The sequence below is a fragment of the Diplotaxodon limnothrissa genome, linkage group LG3, assembly GCF_057381915.1.
Source record: "Diplotaxodon limnothrissa isolate DT_005_m linkage group LG3, D_limnothrissa_male_GT1.1, whole genome shotgun sequence".
NCBI lineage: Eukaryota > Metazoa > Chordata > Actinopteri > Cichliformes > Cichlidae > Diplotaxodon > Diplotaxodon limnothrissa.
The window spans coordinates 26,423,830-26,450,235 of NC_140598.1; the positions used below are offsets into that span (position 1 = coordinate 26,423,830).

Sequence of the window (26,406 nt, forward strand, 5' to 3'; positions counted from 1 at the left end):
CCATTTTGTCCGTCTGTATCTGGAAGTCCCACAGGATCTTAGCTCGGTCATTCTCCACCACCCTTGGGGGCATCTCCCATTTTGACCTCGGGATTTCCAGGTTATACTCGGCACAGATGTTCCTGCACACTATGCCGGCCACCTGGTTATGGCGTTCCATGTATGCCTTGCCTGCTAGCATCTTGCACCCTGCTGTTATGTGTTGGATTGTCTCTGGGGCATCTTTACACAGCCTGCACCTGGGGTCTTGCCTGGTGTGATAGACCCCAGCCTCTATGGATCTAAGCTTGTTCTTGTGCTGCCATGATTAGTGCCTCTGTGCTGTCTTTCAGTCCAGCTTTGTCCAGCCACTGGTAGGATTTCTGGATATCAGCCACCTCCTCTATCTGCCGGTGGTACATACCGTGTAGGAGCCTGTGCTTCCATGATGGTTCCTCGTCTCCCTCCTCTTTCTTGGGTTTCTGCTGCCTGAGGTATTCACTGAGCACTCGGTCAGTTGGGGCCATCTTCCCAATGTATTCTTGGATGTTCGTTGTCTCATCCTGGACTGTGGTGCTGACACTCACCAGTCCCCGGCCTGGTTCCATCTGTTTCATCACTGGATGTTTGTTCAGTTTACAGACCTGCTCAAGGTCTCAGTCATCCAGGTCATCGTAGTGTAAGGAGCTTGGAAAGAAAAGCGTCTGAACTAAGTTGCTTGAAGACGTCCAAAGAAGTCCAGACGCTTTTCTTTCCGAGCTCTTTAGACAGCCCATGCTCAGATAAAGTCTGAAATCTGTGGTGTGTAGAAAACAACAGACAAAGTTTGTTTATCTTTTAGAGATTATGTTTATATGGATATGAACAGAATATGTTCTGGTCAGGTAGACACATTACAGAAGAAAGCATGCTTTTTTTTAGCACAGAAGCTAGCTTGCCTAGAAAGTGTATTGTGAAATATGAATGTTTAATCACTACAAAGTACAAATCAGCTCTTCTCATTAACATGGCAGAAATTTAACACAATTGTTCCATATTGTGGGCACAAAGATGTTAATGCACAAAACTGTGTACAGTGAACACGCTGAGAAACAGGTAACATTAATTAGAAAAAAGACAAAGGTGTCTGAAAGATCTCTCAAAGCTAGCTACTTGTAGGCTGAACTTATAGCCAAATCCCAAAAAACCACACACCGTAGCAGAGACATTAATATTATCTGCCTCCAAAGCCATTGTGAATGAGATGCTCAGCCCTGATGCAGTTAAAGAAATAACCAAAGTCCCGCTCACAGATAACAGAATTGCCAGACATATTCATGACATGTCTGCAGACATCGAAAGTGTGGTTTTGGAGAAGATACGCTTCAGTGGGAAGTTTGCATTCCAACTTGATGAGTCTACGGCCATTAGTGGACTCTTGGTCTTGGTTCTTGGCCAACGTGCGTTTTGTGGATGGAGACTCCATCAGAGAAAACGTTCTATTTTGCAACAGGAGAGGACATTTTTCAGGTTTCATCCAAATATCTTGAACAAGAGGACTTGAGTGGGAAAACTGCACGAGTGTCTGCACTGATGGAGCAGCAGCCATGGTCTGGCGCACCAAAGGTGTCGTTAGCAGAGTGAAAGCGATACACCCAGATGTTATTGTTACACACTGTTTTCTGCACCGTGAGGCGCTCGTTGCCAAGACTTTACCAGCAGACTTTACCAGAGCAGAGCATACAGCCTCTGATGGTTGTCACACGAGAAAAGTAGCGGCCTGCGTGTATGAGCTGCGAGAAGAGCTAAAAGGGTTTTTGAGTGAGGAGAGGTACAATGATGCAAAGCTGCTTGCAAGTGATGAGTGGTGTGCAAGGCTGGCTTACATGGCAGATATATTTCAGCATTTGAATGAACTAAACACATGAATGCAAGGAGGAGATGAAAACCTGCTCACAAGCACAGATAAAATAAATGGATTAAGTTCAAAGGTGAATCTCTGGCAACAACATCTGGAAAATGGTAAACATTTGAAAACGCTTGAGGAGAAGTTGTCCATTTATTTCCCCTCAGTCTCCACTGAATGCCTTGACTGGGTAAGGGACCCACACAGCTCAGCAGCAGTTTTCAGAAAGGAGGAGCAGGAGGAACTAACTGAACTGAGACAAGGCCGTGGTTTAAAGCTGAGCTTTGCTGATCTATCTTTGGACACTTTTTGGTTGACTGCTGCCAAGGAGTTCCCCATTCTGGCAAACAGAGCCATTTTGACATTGCTCCCATTTTCCACAACATATGTGAGCAAAGCTTTTCGAACATGGCTGCTATAAAAACTAAAAACAGAGAGAGATTAAGAGCTGTTGATGAAGAGCTTTGTGTATGCCTTTCTTCAATTCACACACAACGCGCTCTGTTTAGACCAGACCAAACAGTGCTGTTTGATTGATGGCCCTTAGCATAAAGACTTGTCTCGGACTTTGTTTCCCAATTTTGCTTTTTATAAAGTTATTTGTTCTTTTCATATGGCCTAATAATGATCCTTATTGCTGTGTTAGAGAGGAGCGTTGCTTCAAAGGATAGTTGTAGATTTCTGTCAGAATCTGCAGATTATACAGTACAAATAAAATGTTCATGTTGTCTTCCCAACAGTTTCACTGACATCTACACTGGATGCCCAGGAAGCGTTCGCGATGTCTTCTCCGGCGCTGATAATTGGCGTATGTTTTGTGTCAGCGACATGACCGTTCAAACCGCAGTCGCTTTCTAAAACATTGGATATGTATCGGAGTCAGTACCACATACGAAAGTGACCCAGATCGGATTTGTAAATATCGGATTTGTGCCGTTCACACGGTAACACCATGATCGCATATGGGTCGCATAGGGTCAAAAAAGTCAGATTTGATGAGCTTTTGCCTGCAGTGTGAATGTAGCCAAAAAGCTTTGTAGCTGAATACTGACTCCTGAAACTACAACACATCACACTGACAAATAGTTCATTAGAGCCCTCCCAGGCCCATGCTGTCATCACACAAGTATTGGGGTCATTATTATTAGTTACATTACTTCTGTGTTACTCTATTACATGGCATGAGTTACTCTTCAATTCCTGCCAGAATATCATCTTTGTGTTCATCTAGACAGGCCCAGGTTTCACACTGAGTATAAACAAGCTGAGAAACTAACTTGCCTACATTATATGTACTGTGCAAATTCCCTGCTGACTCGGCCTCAGGATGTCTAGAGGCAAGAATCAAGCGCACCCAAATGAGCGCATCAGTGATCATGTGCACATCACGCAGAGGGAGAGTGAAAGACCAAAAGCAGCAGCAGAGCATGGCAGTTGTATCGCAGTTTATGTGATTCCGTGTGCGTTAATGAGACTTTAAGTGTTATTACCTTTGACAGGTTAACTGGTATGATAATAGTTATAGTTGTTTGTGTATGTTTAAGCTAAAGTTATGCCTCAGTACTAGGGCTGGGCGATATGACCCAAAATTCATATCTCGATATTTTTTAGCTGGATGGCGATATAAGATATATCTCGATATTTTTTTAAAGCCATAAGGTAAGACCAAAAAGAGAGTTCTTAGTCACACTGTGTCCCAGATGTCACAAAGGCACTTTTATTAACATACAACGTAGATGTACATGAAAAAAACTACTCAAAAATAAATTATGAGAATTTATTAAATAATAATGCTCCATAAATAAAAGAAAACTACGTTGTTTTTGTGCATAACAAAGAGCTCGCAATTGTGCAATCAAAATGTAAACTAAAAGACGCTGAGCACAATAACAAAGATTTCACAGCTGCTCTGTTCCCAAGTTCGTGACTGACAGCCTGGAGTTTGAAATCCGCTTCATAACCGTGTCTCTGAACAGGTGCCATTTATGGTCCTTATACACACACAACACGGTAATATTACGTTGAAGCACAGTACGTATCACTCCGCGAGGCTCCTCGGTAGCCGTAATGCTTCGACAATCCATCAAGCGGTGCAGCTCCGTAGCTTACCAAAGTCGTACCAAAACATTTTTGACAGATTGCTGAGCGCCGTGTTCCACATAAAATCGGTTCGCGGTCATCAAGCACAACCAGAATTCATACATAAGGCGCGCTGTCGATTTTTGAGAAAATGAAAGGACTTCAGGCCGTGCATGGCGTTAGCGTGGTTAGCTCGTTAGCGTGGTTAGCTCGTTAACACGTTGACACCGTCCAGCCCCACGCACGGGGCGATGCGCAGTAACTCGTTAACGGAGATTTGCCGTGTCCATCTTGTCGCTTCCTGCAGGTGAAGCGATGGCGGAGTTGTGTTCAGTGAAGGAGAGGCGAGGCCGAGTAACGCTGCGTAAAGACGAAAGTGGATGAAAGAGAGGCAAACTTGTGGCTCCACAACTATAATTATAACGTAACATAGACTATATCGATATAAAAGATATTGTCACATCTTATATCTCGTATAAAAATATATCGATATTTTTAAAAAACTCAATATATCGCCCAGCCCTACTCAGTACACTGCTACCACGTTAGTAGGTTTATTTAATTAATTAGCACTAAGTTAATACCAGTGGCCAGAATCTCCCCCAATGACTATATCCCGAGGTTAAAGGATTTTTCTGTTGTTTATTGTATAGTTTAGCTGTTGTTAGCTTGCCACATGCTTGCCTTAGTACTAGCAACTGGGAAGATATGTGCTATTTAGCCAACTTCTGGTCTTACGGCGACCCCTTGCGGACATTGTAAAATATTGATGTGTCTGAGTAGATGATGTGTTCTGATTGTTGCTTAGTTATCTTTGACCCTGCTAATTATAGTATTACCTGTTTCTGTTTCCAGACAACCATGCTTATAGTCACCGATACTGCATCTGCCACAATTATAAGTGCATATCTGGCTGTATCACAGTTGGATTTATCCTGGCAAGCCCTGCTGTAACCAGTTCTTCTGTGAAGCTTCATTAAAGACGGTGAACTAAACTGCTGCAGTCTTTCTGACCGAAGACTTAGGCCAGACTTGTATACCCAGCACTTCCAGTATATATATATTCTACATGTACTGTATTAGTCTACAATGTGTCATTTTGGAGCAAGTTTGGTTGGTGGTGTGCCACAGGATATTTTTAATCTATAAAATGAGCTGCGACTCAAAAAAGGTAGAAAAACACATTATCTACTGCACTCTGATCACACACACACTCAACTCTACTCACTCACCTGGAGGAACAACAATCAGGTTGGTGCTGTTGATGAGCTCCAAACCTGTCTGGAGAACACGACACTCGTATGTTCCAGTGTCATTAGTCGTCACATTCTTCAGAATCAAAGACACGTCTCCATCCTTCATCCGTCTGTCCTGCAGATCCACCCGGTTCTTAAAAGATAGATGCTGGTCATCTGGAACAAAATCCTTATTCCGGTACAAAAGGACACATTCATCTCCCAGGTCAGCTCTGCTCCATTTTACGGCTCTGATGGTTTTGTTGTTTGGAGCTCGACATGGCAGAGTGACGTTCTCCTGTCCAACCTCAGCTGTGATGATTTTCTGGTCTGAAAGAGGAAACAACACAGAGCAGAGAGGTTAAAGGTCAAAGTATAACTTTTAACTTCTACAACAGCCAATCCCAGTGAGGGGGGCGCATGCACACACACGCTGATAATAAGTAATAATAATAGTAAAGTGGTCGCCCCATGATCGGAAGGTCGGCGGTTCGAATCCACTTAACGGCTACCCTGAGGTACCCCTGAGCAAGGTACCGTCCCTACACACTGCTCCCCGGGCGCCTGCTTAGTGGGCTGCCCACTGCTTCACTGAGTGAATGGGTCAAATGCAGAGAAAAACAAGTAATTTCCCCATGGGGATCAATAAAGTATCCATTATTATTATTATTATTATTATTATTATTATTATTAATAATAATACATTTTATTTGAGGGCGCCTTTCAGAAACCCAAGGACACCTTACAAAAAAACACAATTAATAAAAGAACAACAGTCATACAATACATAAGATAAGTTAAAATTACAAAACAGAGCGTGACAACAAATAAAATCAGCATTAAAGCGAATAAGCCAGTTTAAACAGATGTGTTTTGAGCTGTGACCATAATGTGTGAGAGAAAGCAGCCTCTCATTATAAGACACTGTGAGTCTCTGCATGCTGCCTTTATGGAGCTACAGCTGTTTGTATACACTGAACACAAAGCTTTGTAGCTGCATACTGACTCCTGACACTACAACACATCACACTGACACACACATTACACTTCTTTGCCAGACAGTTCAGGCCCTCCCAGGCCCATGCTGCCATCACACAAGTATTGGAGTCATTATTACTAGTTACATTACTTCTCTGTTACTCTATTACATGGCATGTCTGCCTGACATCTGTGGTCATCAAGTCCTTTGAGAGACTCGTGTTGAGCCACCTGAAGGACATCAAAGCCTCTGATAGAACGTAGGATGCATCAGTATGGGATTGCAGTAAATCCTGCATCACCTCGACCAACCTGGGACATGCGCCAGTATCCTATACCCAACAAAGTCATCCCAGACATCCTGCAGCAGAAGTTCACCCAACTTACTGTGCCCACCACCTGTCAGAGGACTACCAGCTTCTTCAAGATTCAAGATTCAAGATTCACATCAGGCACACAGACCATCAACAGTGGGCTTCACCAGAGGTGTGTTCTCTTGCCACTGGTCTTCTCTCTCTACACTAATGACTGCACCTCAGGAGAAGCATCTGTGAAACTCCTGAAGTTTGCAGATGACACCACCGTCACTGGTCTGACTGGGAACAATCAAGTTCTCCTAAAGACAGTAGGTGGACCAGTTGCTTCCAGTCAAAGACTGTCAACACTCCACCTTCCAGCCTTTCAACAACTGTGAATCACTTCAGATTACCAGGATCCACCTTTTCAGAGGAACTAGTCCTTACACATATAAACCATTTTTCATTAGTACCTAGTTGGATCAGCTCAACACTGTATGACTCAGCTCGACTCTTTTTCCATTACAATTGAGAACAGCTTAATAAACAATCATATGATCCTATGAGCAAGCACTGTGGTGACAGTGGGAAGGAAAAACTCCATTTTAACACGAAGAAACATCCAGCAGAACCAGGCTCAGGGAGGGGAACGCATGTGCTGTGACCAAGGGCTGGAAGACAGGAATAATTGAGATATATGGACGGTTGGCAATTGGCCTATAATGAGCCAAGACAGCTGAGTCAGGAAGTTGCGTTTTTGAAGTAAAGGTTTACCAACTACCAGTTTGAAGGCCTGTGGCACGTAGCTGATTATTACAGACAGGTTGATCGTGTTTAAGATTGAAACATTAATTCATGGTAAAAGTCATTAACCAGGTACTAAAAAGTGCCCGTTATCAGGTACTACCACACGATGGAAAACTAAAAACCACACTGAGCCGACTACAGTAGGTAGAAATGGAATAAAGGCTAATAGGCTATTAAAGAGAAGGCCCAGCAGAGGTTGTTTTTCCTGTGGTAACTCAGGAATTGCAGCGTCTCACAGTAAAATGCAAAAGCGTTTCAAAAAGAAGAGATTAATGCGGCAGCAAATCATTCGTACACTTCCTGTATCGCTAAATTAGTTCACGGACATTCCCGTCAGAATGCGTCATAGAGCAATTTTAGTGGCTACAACTTAACACGCTGCACATATAAGATGGTTTCTCCCAGCAGATAGTTTATATTTCACTTTAATGTGCTGCTTGTAAACGAATCAGTAAACACTGGCGCTTCCTGCTGTTTTTAAACCGAAACTCTGAACCAGGAAATGTGTCCAGCATCTGTTAACGAGCTGATCTAGAGACAGACACCTTCATGAAAACACTGGTGTTAAATTCAACATAACTCGTTAAGCCATTATTGAAAAAGATGCTCTAAGTTGTGGCATCTGAAGGTGCCTTCAGATGCCACAACTTCAGGTGCCACCGGGGATGCCAGTAACCGAGTCAGTCTTTCATCATATTTATCTCAGAATAAAGTACCGGCCAGTTTAAACAGCAGCTTTACAACATGTTTGACTTTATAATAACTAAATTTAACCTGCACAGACGAAGGCAACCAGACAAGTCCAAAACGCAATATATATTTTGTCAGCCATCACAGTTGGGGTAACGGGAAGGTTTGATCAAACACTTCCGCATTATGTGTTGTGATGCGTTTCGTTGCACTCGGAAGGCTGAGTAAGACCCTTGCCACTCGCTCGCACTGTGAAGGTTTTCATTTACTACTTTGCAAGCTAGAGCCATTCATTGATCGATCAGTAGCAGAGCGGTGCAATGCTAGCCTTGTTGCAGGTAAAACCATGACTGCAGGTTGTTCATGTTAGAGTTTGGTCAGTGCTCTGTGCACGGATTATTTAGCAAGTCTAAAATACACCACAGTGGGGAACAGATTCAAAAGATTTAGTTTTATTACAGGTACATTCCCCGCCTCCATCTTGGATTGTTGACTTGAGCTTCATGAAGCTGCTCTGACTTTCCCCGTTTGAACTACAGACTGAGGACGTGATCAATCTGAAAATTCCGACTGAGATCTGCTACTCCAGCTACTCCATTTCTTCTTCGTCGAGTTCGTAATGGTTGTTGGCCAATCAGCTTACAGTACCAATGGTACTTTAGCGTTACCTACTGGAGTGACTGGAGAATAGCAGGAGGAAAATTTGTACGGTAAAAAAACCAAAACGAAACAGAATTATATAAAAACAACTGAAATATAAAACTACCAGTCCTACCAAGAGGTTTGACCACACCTTTTCATTTAATATATTTTCTTTATCTTTACTACTTTCTGCATTGTAGATACAAACAGACATCAAATATATGGAGCAAGAGATATGGAATTATGTGGCAAAGAATAAGAGAGAATAAGAACTCTAAATATGTTTTATATTTTGTATCACACTAAGTACCATAAACCATTGGTCTTCTCTCAGTCAGCGAGCTTAATGATGTAGTCACCTGTAGTCACCTCCATCATTACTTTAAGAACTGAAGGTCAGTCAGTCTGGAAAATTGCTAAAAGTTTGAATGTTTCCCCAAGTGCAGTTACAAAAAACATCAAGTGCTACGATGAAACTGGCTCACATGAGGACGGCACCAGGAAAGGAAGACCAAGAGTCACCTCTGCCGCTGAGGATAAATTCATCTGAGTCACCAGCCTCAAAAATCACAAGTTAACAGCGCCTCAGATCAGAGCCCAGATAAATGTCACATAGAGCTCCAGTAGCAGACACATCTCTACAGCACCTCTTCAGAGAAGACTGTTGAATCAGGCCTTTATGTTCAAATAGCTGCTAAGAAACTACGACTAACGAAAAGCAACAAGCAGAAGAGATTTGTTTGGGCCAAGAAACTCAAGGAATGGACGTTAGACCAGTGAAAATCTGTACTTGGGTCTGATTTCCAATCAAGATGGTTTGGGATGAGATGGACTCCAGAGTGAAGGCAAAAGGGCCAAGAAGTACTAAGCATCTCTCAGCCTGCTCGTCATTAGAGGGCGCAATATCACTGCCCCCATAAAAATATTGAGAGGAAATAAATGGATCACAAAAAAATTACAAAAATAAACACATATAACAAATAACTACAATTTGCTCATATATCGCTCGTGGTTGCCTGCATGTGCCTGCCAGAATCCTGTTTGTGGCCAAACTCCATTAAAATAAGCACATGTAAAATATCCTCCTGATAACAACCCTATTCATTTATGTCCCCTGTTAGAGTTTGTATTGTTGATTGTCATTTATGCTTAGAAACATTTAACCATATATGCTTAGAGGTGTATAATCAATTGTGTAGTGATAAGTTGTGTGATCTTTAACAGGCTACAGAGGCTTGGTGTGTATTCCACACTGGAATGCACCCCTGCATCTTGGGGCCCATCATGAAATCAGCTGACCTAGGAGGAAGGTAGAGAAGCTGAGTGTTTTGAGACAGATCCAGCAGGCCCAAAATCAGGACTATGCATGACGAGAAGGAGTGCCTGAGAGGATCGTCCACAAGATGGGAGCTGAGGCCAGGAGAGAGACTTCAGGAGGATCAGAGATCATCTTCAGCACAGCAGACAGGACACAGAGAGCTGTGCTACTGAGCTTCCAGGAGATTTTAAATAAAATAAAAGATTCAATATTGACGCTGAGGAAGACAACTAAGGTGTACGACGTGCTCTGCCTTAAATCTTCAGCAGCGTGGGGACATGAAAACTCGAGGAATGAGGGGAGCGTGCCAAGCTCCATCGACAGCACAGAAGGAGTTCGAGGATGACATCATGATTCTGTGAAAGCACAGGAACCAGAAGCTATGGTGGTGATGACAGCAGTTTCCTATGAACATCACCTAATGCTGTACCACTGTACTGTGAATACGATGATACCCCGAAGACTGCTGGGATCATAACAGCAGTAAGACGACTGAACCCTGCACCCTTTCCACAGAGGTGTTTTCTGCAGAGCGTGGACAATGAAGGAGTCATAAATATCCCCCTCGCAGGACGAAGGCCTGAAGTAAGGTAATGGGAGGCCATAAAACTAGAGTGCTGAGAGGTCTGCAGCTCTGGAAATAGCTGAGACCCATGTTGACAAACAACAACACTAACTGGTATGTTTGAATGTTTATTCTACATACATTTGGACTCTGGTCCTATGGACAATGAAACAACTGGAAGAGACATTTGTGACGCCCTGCAGAACTCAAACCACTCTGCAGAGACATGTGATGTGCACACCTGGAGGAAGCATCACCAAGCTGAGATGTGTTTGAAAATGTTACTTTCTTAGTTTCACTATTAAATCAACAATTTCTTTGGTTGCTCGTAAGATGCAGTTTGCCATGAGATGAGCTCAATGAATGGGATAACTGCTAATACATTTGTTAAACTGTGTACTTTTTTAGTAATTTAGGGTGATTTGACATATGCTGAGTATAAGAATGTTTACATTGAAACTGTCAGACATGAGGTATTCATAACTGGGAACTTTTCTAGCATAAAGGTCAAAAACGGGGGAATGTTAGAGTTTGTATTGTTGATTGTCATTTATGCTTAGAAACATTTAACCATATATGCTTAGAGGTGTATAATCAATTGTGTAGTGATAAGTTGTGTGATCTTTAACAGGCTACAGAGGCTTGGTGTGTATTCCACACTGGAATGCACCCCTGCATCTTGGGGGCATGGGAAAAGTTTGCATCTTGTCTTATTGTGTTATGGTAGGATTAACGTAGCTACGTCTGTTCTAGTCTAAGTGCTTTTTGTGTATAAATGAACTGCTGGACTTCCTTACTGTGTTATCTAGGATGAGGGGGGGTCTACCCTCTTCCTAACCAAGGATGTTTGCTTGTGTGCTTTTATGACCCTTTGATCAGCAGTACCCCCCCCCCCCCCCCCACACACACACACACACACACACACAGGCAAGGTACTCTTTGTGTGTATGTAGACGTCATATGTTAATGAACCTATGCATATTCATGTAACCTCAATAAAAGAACAGTGGTACGGGAGAACGGACGAGAGCAACTGGGGCCAAGCGAAGGAACGGCGTTTGTCCGGTTCTCTCCCGTGCACGAGTAACATGAAGCTTGCCTATTTGTGTCTTGCTTTGCGGTGTAATTATATTGTCTTCAACGTTCCAGCGAATAGGTTTATGCTACAAACCTATCATCCCCTATTATGGACATTTGTTTTTGGTCTATATCTTTTGGCTTATTTGAGCTACCGTACTAAGTCCTGATGTACTAAACAAGGGCCAACGTGGGCATTCAATTGAGGCATGAAGTCAAAAAAAGTTCAATGGAAAAAAATTTTTCTCTTGGTTGTCAGGAGTATTTGACACACTTGATCTCAAATTTGCTCATGCTATACAAACAAGTTTAAACTGGCTCAGACCACATGTACAAACCTGATGAAGACATGCCTGACTGAATATTACTGACATCGCTGTTATTTTATTATTTCCTTAAACATAATTCCTGCAAATCACTCATACCAGCTGATTTCTACAAAGTCTCGTCAACAACATCTTTAGAAACAAACATCAACAACCAGGAAGCAGCTTCAACTCTGATCACACACACACTCAACTCTACTCACTCACCTGGAGGAACAACATGAAGGTGGATGATGCTGATGATCGTCTGACCACTTGTTCCTGTCTGGATGAGTCGACACTCGTATGTTCCAGTGTCATTAATCGTCACATTGTTCAGAATCAAAGACACGTCTCCATCCTTCATCCGTCTGTCCTGCAGATCCACCCGGTTCTGAAAAGATGGATGCTGGTTGTCTGCAAACTGTTGGTCTCTGTACAAAAGCTCATTTTCATCTCCAAGGTCAGCTCTGCTCCATTTTACAACACTGATGGGGTTTTAATTTGGAGCGCGACATGTCAGAATGACGTCCTGTCCAGACTCAGCTGTGATGATTTTCTGGTCTGAAAGAGGAAACAACAGAGAGCAGAGAGGTTAAAAGTCAAAGTACAACTGTTCACTTCAACATCAGCCAATCAGAGTGAGGGGGGGTGGGGGGGGGGAGGCATGCACACACACACACACACACATGTGCTGACAATAAGTGAACATAATGTGTGAGAGAAAGCAGCCTCTCATTATAAGACACTGTGAGTCTCTGCATGCTGCCTTTATGGAGCTACAGCTGTTTGTATACACTGAACAAAAAGCTTTGTAGCTGCATACTGACTCCTGACACTACAACACATCACACTGACACACACATTACACTTCTTTTTCTCAGTGCTGCAGTTCATTTAAACCCTCCCAGGCCCATGCTGCCATCACACAAGTATTGGAGTCATTATTACTAGTTACATTATTTCTGTTACCCTATCCGGTCTTTAAGTCTAATGTCATTAGTCGTGTCTGCTGCAGGTGCCAGAGTCAAACTACAACTGCAGCATCACTGAGAGTTGAAAAACTGTCCAAATTCTTTCATCTTTAACCCTTTAAGACCTACCATAGAACCAACTCCGCCAGAGCTCATCTTTATATTTCTACATGTTGTAGTGCCATTTCAGAATCAGAATCAGAATCGTGTTTATTGGCCAAGTATATGTGCAGACACATACAGGGAATTTGGTTTCAGTAGATGGTGGCTCTCAAGCACAGCAATGTAAATCACACACACACACACACACACACACACACACACACACACACACACACACACACACACATACACACACACACACACACACACACACACACACACACACACACGTGTCTATATATACACATTACACATACATACACAAAGCTGTGTAAAACAACTATAAATAACGAATCTAAACTTATATACATAAAATACAGAAATGAATGAGGTGGAATGAATACTACAAAATGTACATAAGGTGCAGCTGCAGTCTGGCAGTGGGAGCAGTGTGGCAGGTCAACTGTTAAGAAGGGAGATGGCGAGGGGAAAGAAACTGTTCCTGTGTCGGGTGGTCCTGGTCTGCAGGCTTCTGTACCGTCTGCCAGAGGGCAGCAGATCAAAAAGTCTGTGTCCAGGGTGTGAGGGGTCTGTGATGATTTTCCCTGCCCGTTTCCTGGTTCTTGAGAGGTACAGATCCTGGATGGAGGGCAGGGGGGCGCTGATGATCCTTTCTGCTGCCTGTACAGTCCGCTGCAGTCTGCTCCTGTCCTGTTTAGTGGCTGCTCCATACCAGACTGTGATGGAGGAGCACAGGACAGACTCAATGACCGCAGTGTAGAACTGGATCAGCAGCTCCTGTGGAAGACTGTACTTCCTCAGTTGTCTCAGGAAGTACATCCTCTGCTGGGTCTTTTTGAGGATGGAGTTGATGTTGGTCTCCCACTTCAGGTCCTGGGAGATGGTTGTACCCAGGAACTTGGAGAGCTTCACAGTCGACGCAGGGCTGTCTGATATGATGAGGGGGAGCAGAGTTGAGGGATGTCTCCTGAAGTCCACTGTCATCTCTACAGTCTTAAGCGTGTTCAGCTCCAGATTGTGCTGACTGCACCAGAGTACCAGCTGCTCAACTTCCTGCTGGTATGCAGACTCATCACCATCCTGAATGGGGCCAATGACAGTGGTGTCATCTGCAAACTTTAGGAGTTTGACAGCCGAGTTCTTGGAGGTGCAGTCGTTAGTGTAGAGGGAGAACAGTAGTGGTGAGAGGACACATCCTTGGGGGGCACCAATACTGAGGGACCAGGTTTCAGAGGTGATCTCCCCCAGCCTCACTTGTTGCTTTCTATCTGTCAGGAAGCTAGTAATCCACTGACAGGTAGCTGGTGACACGCTGAGCTGGGAGAGTTTGGAGGAAAGAAGTTCAGGCACAATGGTGTTAAAAGCCGAACTAAAGTCCACAAACAGGACCCTGGCATAAGTTCCCGGGCGGTCGAGGTGTTGCAGGATCTAATGCAGCCCCATGTTCACTGCATCATCCACCGACCTGTTTGCCCGGTAGGCAAACTGCAGAGGGTCCAGCTGGTGGCCAGTAATGTACGGGTCTTTAGTCATTCAGTCCTGTGATGGTGGGTTTCTTGGGAACAGGGATGATGGTGGAGTGTTTGAAGCAGGAGGGATGTCATGGTCCTGGGCCATGTTGCCCCAGTATTCTTAGTTTTTGTATTTTGTTCCCTATTTATGCCTTGGTTCCTAGGTTATTTAGTTAAGATGTTCCTTATTTGGTTACCTCCTGTGTACCCCTGTGTATCTGTGAGCCCTCGTCTCTCCTTGTGTTTTATTCCATGTTTTCCCCAGCCTGTTATGTCTGTGTTCTCCCCGTGCTCTCTCTCCTCCTGTCTGAACCTCTGTGTACTTCCATTTTTACTTTGCCCGTCTCCCGTCAGTGTTGTGTTCACTCCTGCCCTGTCTCGTTATGATTATCTGTGTCAGCTGTGTTCCCCGTGTGCTCCCACTTCCCTCGTTAACCCTCTGTGTATTTATGTGCATGTCTCCATCAGGTCAGTGTCGCGTCGTCAAGGTCTCTTCCCCGAACCTGTGTGGCTTTCCGCTCCCTCGGTCTTCAGGTTATATTCCCGGGTTTTGTTCTGTTACTTTGCACTTCTGCAATAAAGCAGCATTTTTGAGTTTAGTTCCAGTCTCCGTGAGTTTTTGCGTTTGGGTCCTCTTCTGCCTCCACACAGCCAGTCCATGACAAGGGAACTTCACAGAGCTCCAGGGATCTGTTGAAGATGCGAGTAAAGATGGGAGCCAGCCGTTCAGCACAGGTTTTGAGGCAGGAGGGTGAGACGCCGTCTGGTCCGGGGGCTTTCCTGAGCTTCTGTTTCTGGAATAGTTGGCTCACATTTATTCTGAGTGTCGTCATAGTTTTATTTTTGAAATACACCAATTTTATATATATTGCAGGAAAAACGAAAATAAATATTAAAATGCACATTTGCAAAAAAACAACAACATGTGCATCAAAATAAACTATTTCCAGCAGTGCAATTTGAGTTCTAAGCATCCCAGAAACGACTCAGAAAAGCATAAAATCAAACATGAGTTTTAAAAACACCAGTGCAGACTTATAAAGCTGCGAAGGTAAAATAAAATAAAATTTAAAAAAAAACATTTCCCGGTTTCGAGCAGGTAATGGCGGACATGCGATAGTTCACGCTGACGTCTATTCCAACGTAGGATGTGTCATGGACAGCTGATCGGATCGGCAAAGCATGTTTCTGGAATATTATGTTCTGCCGGAGGTTTCTTCCTGTTAAAAGGGAGTTTTTCCTTCCCACTGTCACCAAAGTGCTTGCTTATAGGGGGTCATATGATTGTTGGGTTCTTCTCTGTATCTATCATTGTACGATCTGCTGTACAATATAAAGCACCTTGAGGCGACTGCTTTTGGCGCTTTATAAATAAAATTGAATTGAATATAAACTGATAGATCCCTTTAGAGCCATTTCCGCCAACTTTAATCAATTTTCATTGTTCTGCCTTTTATAACTTAAATCGGATATTATAGTTGTAAGCTGCCCTAGAGCTCCCTCTAGTGGCTGCTTTGTAATATGGGTTCGGTTACTTTGGGAAAGGAAAAAATGAGAACGTGAAGAAGAAATAAAAGATGGCGGAAAGTGATACCGTAATGTTATTGTTCTAAGCTGATACGGACCTTAAAATGTTGTTGCCTTGGACAAGATATGTTTGTAAGTATGAGTGTCGATAAAATAATTATTATATTTTGTTTTGTGTAAAAATGGTACGATAATTTGTACATTTGAAAGTTTTATCTTGTTAGCTTGCAGTAAGAGTGTAACAAGCTAGTTTACAATGTTAGTTAGCTAATACAGTATTTTGTACTTTCAGTTTTACGATGGTCAAAGAGAAGGCAATGGTCAGAGGCCATTCTTCAATAAATCAGCACAAAAAGGAAAATAAGTCTGGTTATTGGAGCATCGTTATCTCGTGTCTAGCTGGTGAAACCAAGAGACTCAGGGCGAGGACAGCATATTCATACTTCTCCTCTGCTCATCATACTTATTCTAGAATAGACTTTTTCTTAATAGATAATAGATTTCTTGCACAGACCCAAAGTTGTGACTATAAGGCAATAGTTTTATCTGACCGTAGTCCAGTATTGCTATAATTAGCAGTAAGAGATACTATTGGTATAAGACCTACTATACCAAAATGACGATTTAATAATGTTTGCTGTCAGATAATATTTTGGTAAATGAAATAGGATCAAATCAAACTGTTTATTTCAATAAATCATATACCTGAAATTACGAGATCCACATTATCGGACACATTAAAAGCCTACTTGAGAGGCCAAATCATCTCACTGAGTTGTCAAAACACAGGTAGTTTACTAGCAAGGCAAATTAAAGAAGTTGCAGTATCCAGATTGATTACAGAAATAAGTGTAGGGCAAATATCAACAGATCCAAAGGGAATTAATGATGTATTCAGAGAATATTACGCAGCACTTTCCTCCTCAGACTCACAAAAAGATCCAGACATAATTGAGTTTGAAAATGTTTTTTCGATTGTATTCAAGTTCCATCTATCAATATAGAACATAAAGTACTGCTAGAAAAACCAATAACTTTCGGTGAGATAAATTAGGCTATTCAAAGTATGCAGTGTTCCAAAAATCCCGGCCCGGACGGGTATAGTGCCCAATTTTACAAGATTTCACCCCTGCTTTTGGAGGTATATACTGAAACTTTAATTAAAGGATACTTACTTTCCACCATGTATGATGCCACTATCTCTTTAATACACAAGCCTGGTAAGGATCCTTTGGAGCCTGGGTCGTATAGACCAATAAGTCTATTGAATGTAGATAACAGCATATTGGCAAACATTTTGGAAATGCACTTCTTCCAACAGTTGACACAACTGTTGACACGCAGGACCAAATAGGATTTGTAAAAAATAGACTATTTTTTAAATATTTTTTTTAATATTAGAAGGCTTTTTAATGTTATATATACACCTAATACTTATGATCAATCTGAAATGCTACTGTCACTAGATGCGGAGAAGACCTTTGACAGGGTCAAGTGGGATTTCCTCTCCTCGACCCTGTCAATGTTTGGCATAGGCCCTAATTATAATTCCCTTGTTAAGCTGCTTTATACAAAGCCCCAGGCCTCGGTTAACACAAATAATATAACTTCTAGTCCTTTCTCCCTCCAACGCTCTACAAGACAAGGGTGCCCTCTGTTCCCATTGCTATTTGCACTTGTTAAAGAACCTCTCGCCATTCAGTTACGCTCTGCAAAGGATCATAAAGGGATAAGGAGATTTGGTGTAGAACATAAGGTGTCTCTCTATGCAGACGATTTGTTGCTATATATCACAGACCCTAATAAATCATTGCCAAAGATTATGACAGTTTTAACTGAATTTGGGAGAATCTCTGGATACAAAATCAACCTAACAAAAACCATTTTACCCGTCTCGCTTGCTGGCCAAATAAATGTCATTAGGATGGACACTTTACCCAATTTTTAATTTCTGTTTCAATATATCTCAATATTGATCACTAAAACATTTTTTAAAGATATTAGACCAGTTAATTTCTCAGTTTATCTGGAACAGGAAGATGCCCAGAATAAAAAAGACATTCCTCCAAAGACCCAAGATTGCAGGGGAGTTGCCTTGCTTTTAGCTCCATCACTGTGTCTGCAATACGCTGTATGTCATTCTGGGGCGGGAAACACAGACCTGATTGGGAAAGGATGGAAAGTATGACTTTTTCCCCTAATACTCTTAAATCTTTGGTTTATTCAAATTCAGATCCGGGTAAGCATAAATGTAAAAATCTGGTAGTGTCCAACTCATTAAAAATTTGGTCTCAGATAAGAAGGCATTTTCATTTGCGTCATGAATTACACCATTAATTCATACTCAAGCACACACATTGTTCACAAGATCCAGATTCCAGCTATGGACTTCCAAAGGAATACACACAATTAAGGATCTGTGTTAAAAGTCCACTTGTTCCCTGTAGCTGTTTTATACTACGTTACCCATGATGCACCTCGGTATCTGTACTTCCGGTTGGGAACGTGTTCAGCGCAGTTCTGCACAGATGAGAGGTGTGTCGGAGAAGTAACGTATTTACTTACATTCCTGTGTGAGTTAATACTGTGTGCTAGTGATGGTAAATTTGATTCTTTTTTACTGAATCGAGTGTTAATGAGTCACTCACCAAAGTGAATCGGGTGTTTTGAGTCATTTGATTCACTGAGTCAGTTGACCAGAGAGTGCAAAAATTTTACATTTTCACTCAAACTTAATTTGTTTCCCTTTTCATGTAAATCCCACTGCTAAGATGAATGATTAAAAAAACCCCAAAAAACCCCAACTATTTTATAGAGAACAAAGAGCAAAAACATTTCTAAAATTAAGCAATTTCTTATCAAAATTGCTTAATAAACATTTATTTTGTTTATTTGTATTTTATTACTATTTTCCTTAAATGTGTTAAATATATATTTTCTCATCTAAATGTCCACTGCGCTGTGAGCCAGGGGGCGGTAATGCGCCTTAACATTGGTTGCCAACCAAGAAGAAGAAGAAGCTGTGAGCCAGGAGGGAGGGGGTGAGTGAGTGATTCGTTCGCTCTTTGATTCAGCACAGGAGGGAGGGGGTGAGCGAGTCCTGAGTGATTCGCTTATGCTTACGATTCAGCACAGGAAGGGAGGGGGTGAGTAGCTCAAATGTGCTGTTAGCATGTTAGCAGCGCGATGCTACTGTGAACCGAGGAGCTATTTTCTTGATGTGAGCTTCTACTCAGGAGTTTTTCTTCCAGTTCAGAGCAGAAATGCTTTTGTTACGAAACTGGCTGTTGTTTTTCCCCCCACAATTTATTTATAAGCTAGATATATTTCTACTAATGGAATTAGTTTGCTAACTGCAACAGGGATGAGTCAGTGAGTCAGTTGGACTTGTGAATCATGATTCACGAGTCAGTAAAGTGATTCTCGAGTATTGAACGATTCGGTCACGAATCGAACATCACTACTGTGTGCGTGCTTACCATGTGAGTATTGTAAGAAGAGAGTGATGCTTGTTTGACTTTATCTGTGTAATTTGCTACGTAAGAGGCTAGTCCTGTTGCTATCGCTAAGATGCGTGTTTTTGGCCTACTACAGGCAGCCTTGTGTTCAGCCCATATTTCATTCCATATACGACTTACTGTCAAGCATTGTGGTTGTAGGTGGATGTAACTATTTACTATGTTTATTCTCTGAATCGTTGTAATCTGCAGAGGTCTGGTTTGCCAATGTATATACCATATTTCCAGGATCTACAAGCAGCTTTCGCAAATAGACAGTACAACTACTTTGGAATATTTAAGGAACGCTTGGAGTGAGGAACTTGGTATTGATGCCACTGAAGATCAATGGACTAAAGCACAAGAGCTGGTTCACTCCACTTCGGTCTGCTGCAGACATGGACTACTACAATTTAAGGTCCTGTATAGGCTCCATTTGTCCAAACTGAAGGTCTCAAGGATGTTTCCAGGGGCGGACTCAAGCTGTGTCATTGTCACATATGTTTTGGACATGCCCCAACATCGCCACCTACTGGTCCAAAATATTTGAAACATTGTCTGATATTTTTTAAAAAACAGCTTTCCCCGGACCCAGTAATCGCACTTTTTGGTGTAGCTACAGTTAAAGACTTAAATAACAAACAAATTAATGTTTTGAGTTTTATAACATCGTTTGCAAGACACCTTATACTTCTAAACTGGAAAAATAAAACCTCCCCAACTCACTCTGCTTTGTTAAGAGACACAATGTATCATTTACAGTTGGAGAAGATTACGTTTCATTGAGGGACAATGTAGAACGGTTTTACCTAATTTGGCAACCCTTTATAGATTACTTTAATAGGTAAACTGAAAGATATGGCCTCCTCCCATATCGCCCATGTCTGCTCTAAGTTTGTATATATATTGAGCTGTGCATGTGTATTGTTTTTTTTTCTGTGATTGTTTATATCTCAGAAAATGTTTTATGTATGTTTGACATTATTAAGAAAACTAATAAAAAGAAAAAAAAAGCAATAAATATATAAATAAAATTAAGAATTACAAGAATATATTGTACTATAGAGGAGTCAGCATTTAGCTGTAGCCTCCATAAAACCACAGCTGTTCTGGAGAACTTTGTCCACCTTTGATTGTCTTTAAGTTGTGTTGGAGCCACAGAGAGCAAATCTTTGTTCTTCATGGAGAACCAGTGAGGCTGTTTGGACTTTCCTATGAAACATCAGTGCAGGAGTCTCTCAGTACATCTGTTTACAGTGAGGGACAAAGAAGCAACAGAAACACCCACATAGTAAACATGTAGAGACAGGCAGCAGCAAATAATCTGCAGGGAGCTCGTCTGTCTGCTGCAGACTTGTTGTAAGTCACAGATCAGATTAAATGGTAAATGGCCTGTATTTATATAGCGCTTTACTAGTCCCTAAGGACCCCAAAGTGCTTTACATATCCAGTCATCCACCCATTCACGCACACATTCACACACTGGTGATGGCAAGCTACATTGTAGCCACAGCCACCCTGGGGCGCACTGACAGAGGCGAGGCTGCTGGACACTGGCGCCACCGGGCCCTCTGACCACCACCAGTAGGCAATGGGTGAAGTGTCTTGCCCAAGGACACAACGACCGAAACTGTCCAAGCCGGGGCTCGAACCGGCAACCTTCCAATTACAAGGCAAACTCCCAACTCTTGAGCCACGATTGCCCCAGATCTAAGATTACTTAGAAACAAAAGTGTTTTTAAGACTTACTGTTTTGCAGGGATCACTTGAAGACTCCTCTGATCATCAGGATTGAATGTTTATCCATTGAAAGATTAAAAAAAAAGGTGTGAGGTCTGTTTTTTCAGTGGTAAAAAGAAACCTCCTGTTTAATTACACTCAAAAGGTTTTACAAAAGTCAATTGTTCATTAATCTAAAGATAAAATAAAAAAGTTAAATCTCTGTGGGTAAAGCTACCTCTGTACCAAGCAGCCACAGACCTGTATTAACCTGTATTCCCGTGTATCAGCCTGTTTTACACGACACACCCTGCACCTGTGTGACATCAGTGCCATCACCTTAGCAACCACATTCCTATCTCCACTGTTTGTTCCATATATGGAACTAATGCACACCTGCAGGGACAAAGTAACAGCCTATGGATCCAGATAAACTTGGTATTATGAGTGAAACTACAATTTAATTCTACTTCCTGTACAACATGCTGAGAGCAGAGATTTAAAATCTATGTTACATTCAAGAACTAAAAAAACAGATGTCATGAATCAAAGCAGTTATGAACAAAAACTCAAACAACAAAAATAAAAAAACAGTAGCACTTTCTATTACAGCTCTGTAATAAAGTGGCAATAGTACCAAGGTTGAAATAGAACGTAATGATGCTAATAATAGGTTATTACTAGTCAATTACTGTAATAACCAGTTAGTATTCATGTAATATCATTGTAGCAACAGTGGTTACAGTTGAGTAATAGTGCACTGAAATTTATGTAACTGCATAATAAGGGCCCAAAAACCTTCTTTAGCTCGATGGCTCTCTTCATTGTAGGAGTCCGTCATCCGGTTCAGGGGATAACACCACAACACTCACCAACCACTTTGCAGCCACAGTAATGAAGGTGCAGAGCATGGTCCAGATCATGGATCAGACTCAATGCCCCAAGCCTATTGCTACTGAAGTTCTGCTGCAGTTGGGAGTTGAAAATCCCACAGACTAGGACCTCTGCCAGGTATTCTCAGCTCACCCTCACCATATGTTTAGGAATACAAGGTCTGTCTGGCATCCTCCCTGCCATCTGAATACCACTTGAGTTTAGAGCTGGCAAACTGTTTCTCCCAGTCACATATTTTACATTAACACCATCCTCACACATGTTTATATATGGCCACTAGAGGGAGCTGTTGGACTTTAAATGCCTCACAATGGTATTTCAATTCAATTCAATTTTATTTATATAGCGCCAAATCCCAACAAAAGTCGCCTCAAGGCGCTTCATAGATACAGAGAAAAACCCAACAATCATATGACCCCCTATGAGCAAGCACTTTGGCGACAGTGGGAAGGAAAAACTCCCTTTTAACAGGAAGAAACCTCCGGCAGAAACAGGCTCAGGGAGGGGCGGGGCCATCTGCTGCGACCGGTTGGGGTGAGAGAAGGAAGACAGGATAAAGACATGCTGTGGAAGAGAGACAGAGGTTAATAACAGATATGATTCAATGCAGAGAGGTCTATTAACACATAGTGAGTGAGAAAGGTGACTGGAAAGGAAAAACTCAATGCATCATGGGAATCCCCCGGCAGCCTACGTCTATTGCAGCATAACTAAGGGAGGATTCAGGGTCACCTGGTCCAGCCCTAACTATATGCTTTAGCAAAAAGGAAAGTTTTAAGCCTAATCTTGAAAGTAGAGATAGTGTCTGTGTCCCGAATCCAAACTGGAAGCTGGTTCCACAGAAGAGGGGCCTGAAAACTGAAGGCTCTGCCTCCCATTGTCCTCAGACACCGTGAAAACTGAAGAAACACAAAGTTTACAACATGAATGTTTTGAGCTTATCAGTCTCTCATATCAGTGTCCATAAACAGTCTTGTGCAAGCAGAACAGAGAAAATGCACAATAATGGATATCACAAAAATGTCCTCTCATTACCAGTGTAGAACACGTATGCAACATTATACAAACGATATACATGAAACTATACCGTGTGCGCCTCTTGGACCACATGCAGAATAACATTAACATTGAGGCTGTAGATGCATCTGTAGCCATGTATCCATGCTAGCTCCACAATGCCATGGTTGTGCTCTCAACCAAACTCTGGTCATGTGACAATTGCAAACTTTACTTCATACAAACTTTACAGCACTTTACATATTTAACAAACCCATATTTTGTAATCACATATTTTAGATATGTTTTTAATTAATGTTAAACTTTTATCATCTTATCTTATAAATAAATGAACTAAATTAAGCATGAATCTATCACAGAAACATGAAATAACCAACTTTATTTTAACTGTCTATTTTAACTGTGATTTATGAAATCTGTAAATAATTTGAATAAATCTAGGAATTTACAGAACCAAACAGTACTTAATTGTGAAAAACTTGCAAGTCAATCCTAATACTTTAACCATCCCATACATATTTACAGAAGTTCCACTGGAACATTCTAGTTACTTTCTATTAGGACCACTAATTTGTGTATAGGGCGTTCAAGAGTGGATGGTTTATTGAGCCTTTCACCCTCTTTGGATAGTTTTCTATTTCTTAGTTGTATTCTGGCTTTCCGAACCAGACCATCATCTTTGCAAACATCCAGTACTCTCTGTCTTCTGGACATTCAGCACCAGGTTGTTGTGGCTGCACCAGGACACCAGACGTTCAACCTCCCTCCTGTAGGCAGACTCATCCCCGTCCGAGATGAGTCCAATAACAGTGGTGTCATCTGCAAACTTGATTAGCTTGACAGACTGGTGGGTGGAGGTGCAGCAGTTGGTGTACCGGGAGAAGAGCAGAGGAGAAAGAACACAGCCCTGAGGGGAGCCGGTGCTGATGGTCCAGGAGTCCGAGACGTTCTTTCCCAGCCTCACATGCTGCTTCCTGTCCGTCAGGAAGTCAGTGATCCACCGGCAGATGGGATCAGGCACATTCATCTGGGAAAGCTTGCCTCGTGAGATGGTCTGGAAGGATGGTGTTGAAGGCAGAGCTGAAGTCCACAAACAGGATCCTGGCATAGGTTCCTGGGGAGTCCAGATGCTGCAGGATGAAGTGTAGAGTTGACCTGACTTTTAAAAAATAACTGGAAAAAAGCACTATGCTGCTAAAAGATGAAAAATAGATATTTGCAAAATTCTGCCTAAATATGTATTTTACCTGGTTAATGTGTGTGGCGGGGCTGCAGGGGAGGCGGACACACCTTAGCGGCACCCGTAATCATGCTTTGCCGCCTTAACATCTGTGCTATTTATGCTGTTGTGTTGGTGTGTGTCGAGCTGTGAGCTTTAACACCAGCTGTATGCGTACAGCAACCGTGTGTGAAAAGTGGTCAATAAAGAGATGCTGAAAAGCCTGTTCATGCAAACATTGTCAGGTCTGCCGTGTAGTGATGGGTCGTTCGCGAACGAAATGGCTCTTAGATCCGCCTCTTTGACGTGAACGACGCGAGCCGTCACGTGGTCTTTTTTTTTTTTTCCTTTCTCTCACCCTCTCTCTCGCACTTTTTTTCCGCTTCACTCCGCAGGCGAGCCTTGTGCCTTACGCTGGGCAGAGGGGGGAGGGGCGGTAGTTACACTCAGCACAGGAACAGAGCCAGAGGGAGAGAAAGAGAGAACCAGGGACAACAACGTCACATTAGAAAGCTATAGTAATCATCCACAACTATTTTCGGTTGCAGATGATAAAGGATTCAGAAAGTTTATTTATGCAGGTCCATATGGCAGAGAATATGCATCTTCTTTTTGTTTTCATGTTTTAATTTATATTTAATTGTGTTGTGGTTTGCAGTGTTTTTGTGTTGTTTCACTTTAAATTTGTAAAAGGAAAAAGCTGAAAATTTAAATAGTTAAAAGTTGAAATGTGAATAGTTGATATTTGTATTATATGATTTATTTATTACATTTTATGTGGAGTGAATAAATAAAAGTATATTTACGGTGGCCCCTAGAGACAAAGCACGTACAAACTTCAAATCACGTACGAACTCTGAAGCACATAAAAACTCCAAAACACATAAAAACACGTACAAACTCAGAAGCACATAAAAACTCAAAACACGTACAAAAGACAACAGAAGTGCTCCAGGATGCTAGGTGCAGTGTTGAGCTTTTGTTACCTAGTGGCTACACAAACCAGCAAGTACCAACGACCGGATGTGGTGTGTGATAGTAACAGGTAGATGAACTTTTTTTAAAAATTATTTGAATATATTTGAGTGCCTGTGTATAAATACACAAACAATACACACATGCTTTCATGCTTTCAATTGTGTAATTTAAGTGATCTAGTAGCTCTGCTTTGGAAGTTCAGTTCATGCTAGAAATGTGTTTTGGAGTTTGTACGTGTTTTGTCTCTCGGGGCCACCGCATATATTCATATATAAACATATATAACCACTTCTTTTTACATTAGTAATTCCTTTTGTGCATAATTTTATATTATTGTTAATAATAAATTAATTAAAGCAACAAAACAACCTGAAGAGCCGGTTCAGAGCCGAAAGAGCCAACTCTTTTTAGTGAGCCGAACCGAAAGAGCCGGATCTCTAAAAGGAGCCGGAAATCCCATCACTACTGCCGTGATATGTTTACAATGGGATTTCTGCTCCTGAACCTCTGCGCACAGCGTCTGCAAATCTGTACGATTTACGACTTGCAGGCTGTACGAAGTCACTTTCATCTTTACGCAGGACTGTAAGCTGTCGTCTGTGAGGCGTGAGCGGGGTTTGTTTTTAACATAGTTCACGGAGGAGAACAGCTGCTGACATAATGTGGATCCGAAGATCCATAATTGGCCTACCTGGGGTCGAAAGTCTCGATAAATGCACGGCGTTTCAGCGGGTACACCGGGTTCCGCAAGTGTGACGCTTATTTTGAGCGATGAAAAAATAATAGAATATAATTTTATTTTTATATTTCCATATCACAATAATCTTCCAATTTATAACTACAAGTTAAAAAAGAACTAACATCAATAAAATACACTTCAGCTAAATACTTTTAATTTATTTTCCCAAACCACACGGAGGACTATAAGGACTAAAGAGCCGCATGAGGCTCCGGAGCCGCAGGTTGCCGACCCCTGCCTTAACCCAATGATGCAATCATTGACCTCATGACCCTACATAAAAAGGAAGTACTGGGGCGGCCCTTCCCATATACCTGTCTTAAATATAGGACCTGAATAAAAAACATGGACA

The 26,406-nt window shown here is 42.0% G+C and overlaps 1 protein-coding gene across 1 annotated transcript in view; it reads right to left on the minus strand.

The window, feature by feature from the left end:
* LOC146635120 (uncharacterized) overlaps positions 1-26,406 on the minus strand; it is an 82,753-nt gene that overhangs the window by 52,400 nt on the left and 3,947 nt on the right. The window contains exon 6 of the mRNA XM_085345614.1: positions 11,435-11,446. Coding sequence (XP_085201740.1) covers positions 11,435-11,446 — 12 coding nt within the window. The remainder of the gene's footprint in view (positions 1-11,434; positions 11,447-26,406) is intronic.